General features: G+C 42.2%; 1 protein-coding gene across 3 annotated transcripts in view; it reads right to left on the bottom strand.

Annotated features, from left to right (window-relative positions):
* Window positions 1-12,408, bottom strand: part of TNNI3 (troponin I3, cardiac type) — a 48,716-nt gene extending 36,308 nt beyond the window's left edge. Inside the window, exon 1 of one of the 3 annotated variants that reach the window (XM_040432443.1) lies at window positions 12,283-12,408. Coding sequence is in view for 1 of the 3 variants with exons in the window: in XM_040432429.1 (XP_040288363.1) it covers window positions 9,057-9,168 (112 nt within the window). In the remaining 2 variants the exon portion in view is untranslated. Of the gene's footprint in view, window positions 1-9,056; window positions 9,183-12,282 lie in introns of those variants that run through there. The other 2 variants (XM_040432437.1, XM_040432429.1) reach the window with 2 other exon arrangements.
* Window positions 12,409-16,653: the final 4,245 nt, after the last annotated feature.

The following is a 16,653-nucleotide window of genomic DNA, read 5'->3' as shown; positions in this document are numbered from 1 at the left end:
TATAAATTTAAAATTGTTTGGGGGAAATTCCATTTTATTAAGCAGCATATGTACGTGATTACTACACCAATGCTGACATGCAGTCAATGCAATGCTGAGGCCTGCATCATGCCACTAATGCCTGAGGGTCAGTTTGCGTGTACTGACTTTCCACACAGTTGAAATTTATAAATTCATTTTTATTTTTTTTGGGGTGGGGGTAAATTTCTTTAAGGCGCAGCATAAATGTATGTGATTGTTGCATCACTATCAAAATTTTCTCAGTCAAGGCAATGCTGGGGCCTGCAATGTGCCACTAATGCCTACGGGTCAGTTTCTGCATACATACAGTACAGACCAAAAGTTTGGACACACCTTCTCATTCAAAGAGTTTTCTTTATTTTCATGACTATGAAAATTGTAGATTCACACTGAAGGCATCAAAACTATGAATTAACACATGTGGAATTATATACATAACAAACAATTGTGAAACAACTGAAAATATGTCATATTCTAGGTTCTTCAAAGTAGCCACCTTTTGCTTTGATTACTGCTTTGCACACTCTTGGCATTCTCTTGATGAGCTTCAAGAGGTAGTCCCCTGAAATGGTTTTCACTTCACAGGTGTGCCCTGTCAGGTTTAATAAGTGGGATTTCTTGCCTTATAAATGGGGTTGGGACCATCAGTTGCGTTGAGGAGAAGTCAGGCAGATACACAGCTGATAGTCCTACTGAATAGACTGTTAGAATTTGTATTATGGCAAGAAAAAAGCAGCTAAGTAAAGAAAAACGAGTGGCCATCATTAGGCTACTTTCACACTAGCGTTCGGAGCGGATCCGTCTGATGTTTCATCAGACGGATCCGCTCCGATAATGCAGACGTTCGCATCCGTTCAGAACGGATCCGTCTGCATTATAACTTAGAAAATTTTCTAAGTATGAAAGTAGCCTGAGCGGATCCGTTCAGACTTTGCATTGTAAGTCAATGGGGAACGGATCCGCTTGAAGATTGAGCCATATAGTGTCTTCTTCAAGCGGATCCGTCCCCATTGACTTACATTGTAAGTCTGGACGGATCCGCTCGCCTCCGCACGGCCAGGCGGACACCCGAACGCTGCAAGCAGCGTTCAGGTGTCCGCTCACTGAGCGGAGCGGAGGCTGAGCGCTGGCAGGCGGATGCATTCTCAATGGATCCGCCTCCATTGAGAATGCATTGCGGCCGGGCGGCTGCGTTCAGGACCGCTCGTGAGCTCCTTCAAACGGAGCTCACGAGCGGACAGCTGAACGCAGGTGTGAAAGTAGCCTTACTTTAAGAAATGAAGGTCAGTCAGTCAGCCGAAAAATTGGGAAAACTTTGAAAGTAAGGGCTATTTGACCATAAAGGAGAGTGATGGGGTGCTGCGCCAGATGACCTGGCCTCCACAGTCACCGGACCTGAACCCAATCGAGATGGTTTGGGGTGAGCTGGACCGCAGAGTGAAGGCAAAAGGGCCAACAAGTGCTAAGCATCTCTGGGAACTACTTCAAGACTGTTGGAAGACCATTTCAGGGGACTACCTCTTGAAGCTCATCAAGAGAATGCCAAGAGTGTGCAAAGCAGTAATCAAAGCAAAAGGTGGCTACTTTGAAGAACCTAGAATATGACATATTTTCAGTTGTTTCACACTTGTTTGTTATGTATATAATTCCACATGTGTTAATTCATAGTTTTGATGCCTTCATAGTCATGAAAAAAAAAACTCTCGGAATGAGAAGGTGTGTCCAAACTTTTGGTCTGTACTGTACATGATTGAAATCTACAAAAAACATTTTTTTTTTTGGGAGGGGGGTATTGGTGGTGCTGGTGATTAACACAGTTGATTTTATTTTTAGTTTTCACGGTCGAAAGTTAAAAAAAAGTTTTTTGGGGGGGCTAAATTTCATGAGGCAGCATATGTACGTGACTACTCTATTAATACCAAAATTTTCCCACAGTCCAGGCCGGCTGAATGCCATCAATAGACCTCTCCTTGCTTCTGGTGCATCATCTTGCTACTCTTGCTGTCTGTCTGCCATCACGTTGTGTATGGCTGCTGCACGCTGCGGCCTGCATCATGCCACTTTCCAACCATCACGTTCTATACGGCTGCTGCAGCCTGCATCATGCAACTACTGCCAGTTTTTCTACTGCACAGTTGCTGTCTTGTTTCCTTATGGAGTAGACCTGATTGGGAGCTGTGAGCTGGGAACTTGGCATGACCACAATACAGTGGATAGAGCCTTTTGCTGCCAACCCATCCTCTGTGTTATTTCTGAAGCCAGCAACTACTGAGAACAGCTGGTCATTGTGGGTGCCGACTGTCTATTCTGATATTGATGACCTATCTTGAGGATGAGTTAATATCTACATTCCCTTTAAGAATATATTATGCAGTGTATAAGAAAAAATTGCTACATATGTTATTTTACACTGGTAGATCTGGGTGGTAGCAGAGGTTTTATTTTGTTATTATGCTCACCTTGGGTGGAGACAACCTTTAGAATAAAATATTATACTATATTTATATACTATAAATTTAATAACACTGTCGATACAGGTTGCCGTGGACTTGGTGACACGACTATATGTATTGACAACATATTGCAGAGTTTGAAATGATTGTATTTGTGGAAATCAAAAAGCCTGAAGAAAAAAGAGTCGTGTCTTTAATGGATCGATCGTTGTGCTCTTTATGGTGACATTTAACAGACCCTTGCTTTCTAGAGTGTTCCTATGAATGCGATAATTTGCTGATTATTGTGCGGTCTAATAGGCAGGCTGAATTGAGACAAAATCATTTAGTTCAACCTACTGTATTAGGCTTCTTTCACACTGGCGTTAGGATTGGCTGGCAGGGGAACAGCAGTTTCTGTCCGGCCACCTCTCGGCATGTGTGCCATGCTGCAGCTCCGAACTTTCCCCATTACAGTGAATGGGGCCGGGGCGGTCTTCTGGCAGCACACGTGTGCAAACGTTAGTACGGATCCGGCAGGCTGTTCCTCTGCTGCCAGACAATCCTAATGCCAGTGTGAAAAAAGCCTTATCCAGCAGTGCTGAGCCAGAAAAGGGCAAAACAACCTCCATGAGGTGCAAAGAAAAAGGGGGTCAGTCAGCACATCCTAATGCGCAGGGGCACGTTGCTATAGCTGAGAACAACACTGTAAAACAAAACATGCAATGCAACAGCTCTCTGCAAACCAAATAAACTACAAAAATGCATAATTATTATGCATTTTTGTACTTTATTTGGTTTGCAGAGAGCTGTTGCATTGCATGTTTTGTTTTACAACTTCCATGAGGCAATTGTATCATTCTTCATTGTATGAAGTACGCCTACTAGACTTTTATGTCAAGTGGACTTGGACTCCACCTGTGCAGTTGTATAGGAATAGGGACTGTGGACTAAAGTTAAAGGGGATTTCCTGGAAATTGATGACCTATCCTCACAATACATCATCAAAATCGGATTGACGGGGAGGCCAGCACTCAGCATCCCCACAGCGGATGGAACTGAAAACAGAAGGTAATGTTCTCTGTTTAGTTTCCAGCGGAGCTCAGCTTTCATTCACTTGAGTGGCATGACCACTACACAGTGGATGGAACTTTGTGCTTCCAGCTCTATCCACTGTATAGTTTCTGGTGTAGGCAGTTGCCCGAAATAGCTAATTGGTGGGGGTGCCAGATGTATAGCTCCCACCAATGTGATATTGATGTCATATCTTAGTATCAGAAAACCCCTTTAAAATAACAAAAGGGTAGAGTGTAGAGATGAGCGAATCAATTCTATCAAACAAAAAATTCCCCCACAAATTTGGATTCTAACAAACCTGAATTTCTTGTGATTCATTTCAGGTGATTCAGAGAGAGAGAGAGAGAGAGAGAGAGAGAGAGAGAGAGAGAGAGAAAACATCTATTGGCATCAGATAGGCTTAGTGCTCTTTTCTTTTTGGAAGGAAAGTTAATTTGAATATCTTTCCCAGAAACCCAAAGGTATGCAAATAAGCTTTACTTGCAATAACAAAAGAACACTAATCCTATTTGATGCCAACAGATGTAAGATATATATGTTTCCCAGAAACGCAGAGCAGGGTTGGCTGGATTAGAATATTCATTATACTAGATGGTCTTCCTAATGAGAAAGAGCACCTCTAAAGCCACTTAGCTAACCAGGGAAACTTTCTCTTGAGACACTCAGTATTCTTGTCCTTTTTGGATAGACAACTGGTTTGCACGTCTCATTCAGAGAAGTATTACATGTCAGTCAATCTCTCAACATATATATCACAAACCATTACTCTCTATAGGAGTATCAGAAGAAACACATAAGTTATAGGAAATGGTTGATACTCTAAAACTTGGTTATCTCTGCTTTATGGGTGATCCATGACAGAAAGGTCAATAATCTGAGTCTTTGGCTGATACAAGTTATACTTGTACCTTCATATGAAATGAGTCACTGATTTCTGATAAGATGATGTTATAAACCAGTTATGAGAAGTTTCTACTTGTAAAAAACACATCACATCTACAAGGAAAGGTCAATGATTATTGTAATTCTTTCTTAAAAGCACAGCAGAACAGGTATAACCAGTGCACTATATTATTCCTACACTGTGACATCATATGTACATTATACTTGTATTTGACATCACTGTTTGCATAATTTCAGTGTTGTAACATCACTGAGTAGATTATGCTTGTGCTGTGACATCAATGTGTGAACTATGCAGCGATCCAGCAGTTCACTGCTAAAGTGATACAGTTATGGTTCATTACTAAAGTGGCTAAAGCGTTCACTGTGATATTGATTATGATCTAACTACCATGTAAGCCACAAAGGCTATGTATAGGTAGGAAACAGTTAACTGGCGGTTTCATAATTACCATTGCCAGGTAATGGACTTGTCCCATTTTCCCCTGGTTAACGTAGAGAGTCTTCTAGCAAGTGAGCTAGAGAAAAGGCCTGTTTGGCGTTTGTTCCTGCTTAGTAGGCCAAGACATAAAGCTACAGAAAAAAAACAACTTTGCTGAGAACTACCTCTGAGAGAAAGAATCATTGAATTTTGCAAATGGTGAAGGACCCTGCACAAATTTGACTTTAGACGTTACTGGCCTTGATCTGGGTTTATTGCTTCTGTTACCCGCCAGACTCTGAGACAGACTGGCCATCTGATCTAAGACTGCACCCTGTGGCTGGGTTTTGCAGAGAAATATTGAGGAATTGCATGCCTTTGGTCATTTGGGAAGATTGCTGGTTTTCATAGAGAGATTAGGGAGGACTACTACCAACCTTGCCACCTTCTACAGTATATACCACCTTTTTGGGAAACACCCACTCTGTGAAATACAGTGCAGCTTAAAAGTATGTGGACCCTTCATTGGACCCTTCAGAATGTTCGATATTTCTGTATAAATTTGACCTTAAACTACATCAAATTTTCTCACAATTCCTAAATGTAGATACAGAAAACCAAATCAAACAAATGTGTCAAAAATATTAGACTTGGGTGTTTATTTATTGAGAAAAATGATCCAATATCACGTCTGTCAGTAACAAAAGTATGTGAACCTTAGCTTTCCCACTCACATACTTTCGATATTGGATCATTTTTATCAATAAATGACAAAGTCAAATATTTTTTGACTCATTTGTTTGATTGGGTTATCTCTATCTACCTTTAGGACTTGTGTGAAAGTCTAATGTAATTTTAGGCAAAATTTATGCAGAAAATTCTGAAGAGTTCACAAACTTTTAAGCACCACTGTACTTCAGGATTGTGCCTGATGCATGTATATGTACTGTGATCTCTATAATTTATTCACTAAAAGAGAGATTTTATTTTTCTAAAATGGTCTGTGGTTTGCCTGATCACTATCACCTACCTCCTCTTCTCTGCCTTGCACCCAACTGCTCATTCTAATATCAAAGGCACCCCAGCCAACACCAGGCAGGAATCCCAAAAGTCTAGGGTGTGCCCTGAGAGAAAGAAGGGTTACAACCCTCCATTCACTTCCTGTGCGAAGACCACCACTCCCATCCTCTCCACTCCCCGAGCCTCCCCAATGGGCCGACGTGCAGTAACTATCCCTTTCCTGTGACTTCAGTGTACACATTATCCCATTACATCACTGTGCATTTTCCCTGTACTGTGACATCACTATGTGCATTATCTCTAGTGCTAGAACATCAATGTGTGCCTTAGCCCTGTACTTTAGCAAGGCCAATCATAAGCATTTCTGAAAATGTTGCTTAAACTGGTCATGGTAGAATGTGGTCCCAAACGCTGGCGTTAGGATTGTCCGGCAGGCTGTTTCAGCAGAGGAACATCCTGCCGGATCCTAAACGCAGAAAGCTAGAAGCCGTGCTGTATTCCACCTACAGTCAGGTCCATAAATATTGGGACATCGACAAAATTCTAACATTTTTGGCTCCATACACCACCACAATGGATTTGAAATGAAACGAACAAGATGTGCTTTAACTGCAGACTGTCAGCTTTAATTTGAGGGTATTTACATCCAAATCAGGTGAACGGTGTAGGAATTACTACAGTTTGCATATGTGCCTCCCACTTGTTAAGGGACCAAAAGTAATGGGACAATTGGCTTCTCAGCTGTTCCATGGCCAGGTGTGTGTTATTCCCTCATTATTCCAATTACAATGAGCAAATAAAAGGTCCAGAGTTCATTTCAAGTGTGCTATTTGCATTTGGAATCTGTTGCTGTCAACTCTCAAGATGAGATCCAAAGAGCTGTCACTATCAGTGAAGCAAGCCATCATTAGGCTGAAAAAACACAACAAACCCATCAGAGAGATAGCAAAAACATTAGGTGTGGCAAAAACAACAGTTTGGAACATTCTTAAAAAGAAGGAACGCACCGGTGAGCTCAGCAACACCAAAAGACCCGGAAGACCACAGAAAAGAACTGTGGTGGATGATCGAAGAATTCTTTCCCTGGTGAAGAAAACACCCTTCACAACAGTTGGGCAGATCAAGAACACTCTTCAGGAGGTAGGTGTGTGTGTGTCAAAGTCAACAATCAAGAGAAGACGTCACCAGAGTGAATACAGAGGGTTCACCACAAGATGTAAACCATTGGTGAGCCTCAAAAACAGGAAGGCCAGATTAGAGTTTGCCAAATGACATCTAAAAAAAGCCTTCACAGTTCTGGAACAACATCCTATGGACAGATGAGACAAAGATCAACTTGTACCAGAGTGATGGGAAGAGAAGAGTATGGAGAAGGAAAGGAACTGCTCATGATCCTAAGCATACCACCACATAAGTGAAGCATGGTGGTGGTAGTGTCATGGCGTGGGCATTTATGGCTGCCAATGGAACTGGTTCTCTTGTATTTATTGCTGATGTGACTGCTGACAAAAGCAGCAGGATGAATTCTGAAGTGTTTCGGGCAATATTATCTTCTCATATTCAGCCAAATGCTTCAAAACTTATTCGACGGCGCTTCACAGTGCAGATGGACAATGACCCAAAGCATGCTGCAAAAGCAACCAAAGAGTTTTTTAAGGGAAAGAAGTGGAATGTTATGCAATGGCCAAGTCAATCACTTGACCTGAATCCAATTGAGCATGCATTTCACTTGCTGAAGACAAAACTGAAGGGAAAAGGCACCAAGAACAAGTAGGAACTGAAGACAGTTGCAGTAGAGGCCTGGCAGAGCATCACCAGGGATGAAACCCAGCGTCTGGTGATGTCTATGCGTTCCAGACTTCAGGCTGTAATTGACTGCAAAGGATTTGCAACCAAGTATTAAAAAGTGAAAGTTTGATTTATGATTATTATTCTGTCCCATTACTTTTGGTCCCTTAACAAGTGGGAGATCTATATGCAAACTGTTGTAATTCCTACACCGTTCACCTGATTTGGATGTAAATACCCTCAAATTAAAGCTGACAGTCTGCAGTTAAAGCACATCTTTCTCGTTTCATTTCAAATTCATTGTGGTGGTGTATAGAGCCAAAAATTTTAGAATTTTGTTGATGTCCCAATATTTATGGACCTGACTATGATCAATAAGACCAATCTGCACTGTAGTATATTGGGGTATCTGGGCAGGAGCTGGCGGTTTATTATCTCAGCAGTCACATGTGCTAAAGTAGTAAACAAGATTCTACAAAATTTTTCTTATGTGTCACATACAGTAAATAGCTCCACTCTTGTCTACGGGCCATCCTTGGTATTGTAGCGCAGCTCCATATAATTAAGCTATAATATTTGACATAGCCTATAGACAAGAGTGGCGCCGTTTTGAAACACAGTAGAACCCTTTTATCTAATGAGATTTAACCCTGCCATTGTTTCAACATGGTGCATCAAACTCAAAAAACACCCCGAAAATTGAAAAAAATGCCACAAGCCAAAAAACATTTGTCTCCTGCATTTTATTATTCCCATAGACTTTCAGCTAACATCTGGAGTTGGCTTTATTCAGCAAAAAACGCGTGAGTGCAACTTCAGAAAAATACGACAAAAACCCAGACTAAGTCAACATCCACATCAGTTATGGTATTCTGGTAGTCTGTTCTGACCAAAATTACCGTATTGCGCTAAGCCGGATCTGTATTCACCATAATGGGCTCTGTTGGGTTTCCGTCGGGTCTCTGGCTTTCTGCCGGAAAAATACCGTTGCATGTTTTGAGTTGAGCACCAAAATATGGTAATATCCTTTTATTAGCTTCTGGCGTCTGTGGTTGATAATTGGACTTGGACAGTGTCGCTTCATCTCTTCTTTTCTACCCATGTTTTTTTTTTTTTTTATGCCATTGACCCAATAAACGCATCAGAAAACACCACTGTGTTTAATATTACCCATGGACTTCAATGTAATATCTGGTGCTGGCATTGTTTGCTCACAAAATGCAGCAAAAAGTGACAATTAAAAAAATACTGGCTTAGCTATAGCCCTAAATTATATCTATGTTATGTCTCAAGGCCTGTTTAAAAGGTTGAACATTGACCTACAAGATTTCCAACTGGTTGAACCAGAGGCTCAGCTTTTTTCACTTGTTTAGAAAGAGAGCTCATTTGAATACCTTTTCCCCAGAGAAGCATTGCATGGCCTATGAGACTGTTTATAGCTACAAGGTGCTTCCCAAACATCATTCGTAAACTTCTAGTAGGGATAAAAGAGGGGTGGTGCAACATAAGGTCATAAGAATAGATTATCTAAATCAGGAATGTCAGGAGAGCGGAATGTCAGATCCTCTTTGAAAGATAGCAATGTGAAAATTCTACTTACTACTCTAGTCACTAGGTGGCACCCTTATACAAAGCAATCTGTTCAAGGCCTGACCCCATGCTGTATTTTTCCCACATTTTATTTTTATTTTACATTCCTGATTTGTCAGTGATCTACATTTTATACATATTATAAACTAATATTTATTTTTAAATGCTTACTTTTCACACAACTTTGCATAAATAAATAGTACCAAGCAACCATAAGAAATTTTGTAATATGTCTTAGGTTAGATTCACATGTGCATCATAAACATATTCCTGCAGAGGAACAGAATACCAGTGTTTCCCGTATTCGGTAATGGGAACAGACAGTAATCAGGCCGCTAAATGCCAGCTTTTGGCCAGAGAAAGAGTAGCATGAAGGACTTTATGTCCGACTGAAAACCTGCATTTATGCTGAAAACAGCCGAACAGAATACTGGAATTTATGCTGCTTATGTGAACGTAGCCTTATCAGACAGAAATGTCTAGTTCTCATGTTATCGGCCGGTAAACCATCATCCCAGCTGGTACAAGTGGAAGTTGGAGCCGGTACATGTTTTTTACAAAGTTAAAGGGTTTCGGTCATCAGAAAAATCGTTATGTAGCTGACTGATATAAGCGATGTGTTATCAGCAGTACATAACAGTATGATTTATATCTCCCTGCCTTTTAGACTTTTATAAGATGCTAATGAGCCTCTAGGTGCTAGTGGGGCGTTGCTGCAGCACCTAGAGGCTCCGTCTTCTCACCCTATGTCCAGTTGATTGACGTCCTAGTTCTCCTCTGTGCCCGTAAAATCCCGCGCCTGCGCCGTCCCATTTAGTATTCGGCGCAGGCGCAGTGAATGAAGGACGCTCGTATTTTCAATGGAAAAAAAGCGTACATTTTTTTTATGGGATTTTTTTTATTTAATAATTATTATTATATTTTTTTTATGGGATTTTTTTTATTTAATAATTATTATTATATTTTTTTTATAACATAACAGACAGCTTTTTGATTGATATTAAAATGCAATGCATTATCTCTATAGTGCATTGTATTTTATTGTCAGTGCTATTCTGACATTGACCAGCAGGCTGCGCCAGAGAGACTCAGCCTGCTGGAAATTACTCAAGGCTGGTCTGGGGCCTACACGAGACCCCAGCCAGCCATCACACACATCAGCACCTGGGATCACATTTGCCCGGATTGGCACTCCTACCAGTCCGGACTATTAGAGCCGGGCCCCCGCTGCATGGGAGACCCTTTCACCTATTTTTGGAGTTCTGGCTCTTTTTTTGCCTCCTGGATGTTTATAGACGTAAAGCCGACTGCTGATTTTGTGTGTGTGTGTGTGTATATAAAATTATATATATTATAGTGATGCAGTAAAAGGTCTGGTGTGGAAGGGAAGTTATATTCCTCCCAGCATGTGCTGCTGGACTGATTGACAGCCAGGTGATGTCAAGCACCGGACTAGATCTTAGGTGCCGGTCCGGGCTTTGCCGACTCCTAACTGTCTTAAAAGCCAGCTGGACGGCAGCTAAAGAGAGTGCCTGGATGAATGCTTGTGACCTGTTTGGGGAAGACAGGTCAACTACATCCTGGACTTAAGCTTTGGCGTGGACCTGTTGGCAAAGTGTGAACGCACGCCTGGACTGGACTCTTTATGCAGAAACTGCAGCATGGTGTTACTGAGCACCAGGACTTTCAACTAAGGCCTCTTGCGCCCCGTGGCCGTGCTGCGGCCCGCAATGCACGAACACCAACCGTGGGGCAGCCGCAGCGGATCCGCCCTTTCCGCAGAAAAAATAGGACATGTTCGATTTTTTTGCGGAACGGAAGTACGGGACACCCTACGGACGCACTACTTAGTGCTTCTGTAGGGTTCCGTTCAGTGCTTCCGTTCTGCACCTCTGGATTTGCGGACCCATTCAAGTGAATTGGTCCGCATCTGTGATGCGGAATGCCCACGGAACAGCGCCCGTGTATTGCGGATCTGCAAATGTGGTCTGCAATACGGCCACGGAGCGCACACGTTCGTGTGAAAGAGGCCTAAGGTAAAGTTGGTTACTGAGATGTTAAACCTGCTTGTGTGAATAAAACACAAAGAACAGTTTTGGTGCCTGTTCTGCGCCCACTAACCCTGCCTACCAGAGCGAATCCCCACAATGTTATACATGGACACCTAAATATGCAGTCTTATAATTTTATTTCTAATTCTATTCTGGTGTCTAACTTTGCTACATTGAATTTTAGTCTGGGGCTACACAGCGATCTTGTCCTTGACACCCATCGTGTGATGCTGTGTAGCTTCACTTGATGGTGACACAATGGCTGTCGTGGCCAAGATCACCATGTAACCCCAGCTTTATGGATTACTAATCATGAGAAACTGACTCATAGGACTCTATATATACACACACATACAATGAAAAGATTGTTAGAGAGTTAAAATGCCATCACTGCTAATGCTTCCATTTATAACCCAAGAATATTTTTCATCCTGTAGTTTTTAAAGCTAACCAGACAAAGCAAAAACATTTTCACCAGTTTGAAGTATCCAACGGATTCCCATCAGCGTCCGTTCCTAAATGACGGAATCTGCTACTAATTATTCTTGGCAATTAGTCACATTAATAACTGTGGCATTTGTCTAAAAACTCCCCAAAAATAGAAATCTCAGAAGTTGAATGTACTTAATGGTTTCGACTCTGGACTGCTAGGTTTATAGCAAGAAGAGCATAATAATGAAGACAAGAACTTGCTCCACATGATACAACCAATACAATAATCATTAGAGATGTTAAATGGGCAATTAGAATTCTCTGAAAAGTTAGCAGTTTTTTGTAGATTTAGACTGATCCTTAACCATGACTTGCACTGGTCAATAGGATATCTACCGGTCACAGGTTTTAGAATGCAATCAAACATGTACAAAAGTGTTTTCATCTATAGAGAGTCTATGGCCAAACAAAATGTAGTAAGTATTTTAGATTTGCCTCCTCGATCCTTTAAAAGGGCTAATGTTTCATCGTTAGACAATGAACATACCTAAAGTGAGCCGAGGTCCAGGATAATGTGATCAGCCGCTTGCAGTCTTTTCGGGAAAGAAACAGTCTAGACTGTAACCGGGATTGTTATAAAGTGGTAGAGGACTGACCTATTCCTTGTAAGGTATAGCACAGGGGCCGGGAGTCAACACTCTTCAGCTTTTTATCTTGTAGGTCACTTTATCACATTTCATCATGCCAGACATTCCTCTAAAGCGCTGCAGTAGGTGGCATTTAAAATAATGATGCTGCCCTCCTGCATAGACTTATGTTCTAAAAGATGAACTGATGTTTAAAAGATGAACTGGAAATAGTTTGAAACTGTTCAAAAATTTAAAGGGTACCCATCATTTTAAACTCTTTTGACATGTTAAAACTTTTGAATGATGGGTATCAGAATGCGGAAGCGTTCAGCTGAGTGCTGTGACCAGTTTATTTCTGCTTTGCTGTTTTTGGAAAGCCAAGTGTATACGGGATCATAGTAAATCTATGGATCCGTGCACGGCTTTCTGAGCAGAAATGAAGGGCACAGCTCTCCGCTGAGTGCTTCTGCCCAGGGGTGGCTCTGGGAAAAAAATAAAAAGTTAAAATAAAAGTGGCCCTATGTTGTACGTGGGTCCAAATTGACAGAAGGCAGTGCCAACATGAGTAGACGGGGCTTGCAATACTATAGTGCAGCACAAACTAGCACCCCAGCAGAACCAAATACCACCTCTGCTGCAGTATTCAACTGTAATCAGTGTCCTGAGGACTTGAATCCAGGAGGGCACCTGCCGGCCAGGTGTATAAGTACCTGATGCTCCTAGCATTAAAGGGGTTATTCAGGACAGGTTATCATAATATTCATGGGGGTCTGAGTCCCGGCAACCCCCACCTATCAGCTGCTTTAGGGTACATTCATGCGACTATGTGTTTTGCGGTCCACAATTTGTGGATCTGCAAATCAGATACCAGCCGTGTGCATTCCGCATTTTGCGCAATGGAACAGATGTCCCCTAATAGAACAGTCCTATCCTTGTCTGTAATGCAGACAATAATAGGGCATCTTCTATCTTTTTTGCAGAACGGCCATACAGACATATGGAAACGGAATGCACACGTAGTCATTTCAGTTGTTTTTTTTACACCCCATTGAAGTGAATGGTTCTGCATACGGGAACAGACACAGACAAAAAAATATGTTCATGTGCATGAGCCCTTACGGAGCCGCTGCAAACATCGGAGCTCTGGTCTGGACGCCCAGCAGCTCTCCAAGCACAGCACTGTACATATGGTAGTATAGCGGCTGTGCTTTGTATTAAAGCTCAGACCCATTTCCTTCTATGGGACTGAGCTCCTCTAGGCCACATGACCGATGTACACTGATGTCACATGGTCTAGGAAGACGCTGCGGCGCTCACGGAGCTTTGGCCTCTTCTAACAGCTGACCGGCAGGGTCCTAGGAGTCGGACCCCTGCCGATCTGATATACATAGGATAGGTTATCATTATTATGTCCAGGATAACCCCTTTAACTCCAAGTGCATCAGATCACTAGGTGGTATTATTATTAAAGCGCCATTCATTCCATAGCGCTGTACATATTATAAGCGGTGCACATACATAATACAGACAATTGCACTAATCATAAACAAGACGAGTTACAAACTGGTACAGAAGGAGAGAGGGCCCTGCCCGTGAGGGCTTACAATCTATATGGTATGGGAGAAGGACACAGTAGGTGCGGGTGAAGTTGGTTATGGCGGTATAGAGGCAGCAGGGTCACTGGTTGTAGGCTTGTCTGAAGAGGTGGGTTTTCAGGTTTCTTTTGAAGGATTCCACTGTAGGTGAGAGTCTGATATGTTGGGGTAGCGAGTTCCAGAGTATGGGGGATGCACAGGAGAAATCTTGGAGTTGATTGTGGGAAGAGGCGATAAGAGGAGAGAAGAGAAGGAGGTCTTGTGAGGATCGGAGAGTGCGTGTGGGGATGTATCGGGAAAGTAGCTCAGAGATGTAGGGAGGGGACAGGTTATGGACGGCCTTGTATGTATTTGTTAGTACTTTGAAGTGAATTCGCTGGGCAATGGGGAGCCAGTGAAGGGATTGGCAGAGGGGAGAGGCAGAGGAGTAATTGGGTGAGAGGTGGATTAGTCGGGCAGCAGAGTTGAGGATAGATTGGAGGGGTGCGAGAGTGCTAGATGGAAGGCAACAGAGGACAGTGTTGCAGTAGTCTAGGCGGGAGATGAGGGCATTTTCAAGGATTCAAAAGTTAAGGAAAGCACGGATGCGGGAGATGTTTTTGAGTTGAGGGCGGCAGGTGGTGGAAAGGGCTTGGATGTGCGGTCGGAAGGAAAGGGCAGAATCCAAGGTCACTCCAAGGCAGCGGACTTGGTTGACCGGGGAGAGTGTGCAGCCATTGATCGTGATAAATAGGTCTGTTGGAGGGGGGGGGGTTGAGTAAGATGGGGGAAAGATTATGAATTCTGTCTTATCCATGTTAAGTTTTAGAAAGCGAAAAGCGAAGAAGGATGATACAGAAGATAGACATTGTGGGATTCTTGATAGTAAGGTGGTGATGTCTGGACCAGAGAGATAGATTTGTGTGTCGTCAGCGTAGGAGTGATACTGAAGGCCTGGGACAGCTCAGAGTCCCATGGCTAAAAGTGTACATAGAAAAGAGCAGGGGTCCTAGGACAGAGCCTTGCGGGACACCAACCGAGAGGGAATGAGACGAGGAGGTGGTGCGGGAGTAGGAGACGCTAAACGTCCGGTCTGTGAGGTATGATGTGATCCAGGAGAGGGCCAGGTCAGTGATACCAAGAGATGAGAGAGTTTGCAACAGAAGGGAGTGGTGAACAGTGTCGAAGGCAGAGGACAGGTCAAGGAGAAGGAGGACAGAGTATTGTTTCTTGGTTTTGGCTGTCAGTAGGTCATTGGTGACTTTGGTAAGGGCAGTCTCAGTCGAGTGGTGGGGTCGGAAAAAATATAGAGGATAGCACTACTGTAGCTTCAAACGCTTGTTAAGGATCAACCTCAAAACCGATCCCAAATGCCCAGTGCAAAAACAGCCATGATTCTCACGTGTACATATTATTGCATAGACTACATCTCGCTCTACATAACATCAATTCCGTGATATTGAATTCACAATCGCCTAATGGCACATATCGACAGCGTCGCAAGTTGTTATGAAAGAGGAAAAGTGCTGTTCCACAACCACACAAAAAAACAACACAATTTAAGTTTCACTTTAGGACCTGGCCACCATATATGTACTACCAGCACCAATGGGCTGCATCCTTTAGGTCCTAGCGTACAGAGCTAGAGCTCCTATGTAAAACTACATAAAGACTAGGAATTTGTAAGACAACCATTTGGTGCAGGCAGCAGCCAGAAGCAAGTGGCAACCAGTAGAACCTACAGCAGGGATCAGCAACCTCCGGCACTCCAGCTGTTTAGAAACAGCAACTCCCAGGATCCTCCTTTTACTTCTGTAGAAGTTAGAACAGCCGAGCATGTTTGCATGCTGGGAGTTGTAGTTTCACAGCAGCAGGAATGCAGACGGTTGCTGATTCCTGACTTATAGTATCTAGGATTAAACACATTTGTTTTAAGTTTTTTCCAAAACCTCTAAAGATGAGATTCTTTTAGGCACAACATTTGAGAAGTGTTGGCATTAAAAACTTTAAATACAAGTGCATATTGTAATATCACTTTTTTGTTAAAAAAAAGTGAAATTCCCCTTCAACCACCTCAGCCCCCATAGCTTAAACACCCTTAATGACCAGGCCACTTTTTACACTTCTGACCTACACTACTTTCACCGTTTATTGCTCGGTCATGCAACTTACCACCCAAATGAATTTTACCTCCTTTTCTTCTCACTAATAGAGCTTTCATTTGGTGGTATTTCATTGCTGCTGACATTTTTTGTTATTAATCGAAATTTAACGATTTTTTTGCAAAAAAATGACATTTTTCACTTTCAGTTGTAAAATTTTGCAAAAAAAAACGACATCCATATATAAATTTTTCTCTAAATTTATTGTTCTACATGTCTTTGATAAAAAAAAATGTTTAGGTAAAAAAAAAAATGGTTTGGGTAAAAGTTATAGCGTTTACAAACTATGGTACAAAAACGTGAATTTCCGCTTTTTGAAGCAGCTCCGACTTTCTGAGCACCTGTCATGTTTCCTGAGGTTCTACAATGGCCAGACAGTACAAACACCCCACAAATGACCCCATTTCGGAAAGTAGACACCCTAAAGTATTCGCTGATGGGCATAGTGAGTTCATAGAACTTTTTATTTTTTGTCACAAGTTAGCGGAAAATGATTTTATTTTATTTCTTACAAAGTCTCATATTCCACTAACTTGTGACAAAAAATAAAAAC

Source organism: Bufo bufo, chromosome 1, assembly GCF_905171765.1.
Source record: "Bufo bufo chromosome 1, aBufBuf1.1, whole genome shotgun sequence".
Lineage (NCBI taxonomy): Eukaryota > Metazoa > Chordata > Amphibia > Anura > Bufonidae > Bufo > Bufo bufo.
This window is presented reverse-complemented; position numbering and strand designations above follow the sequence as displayed.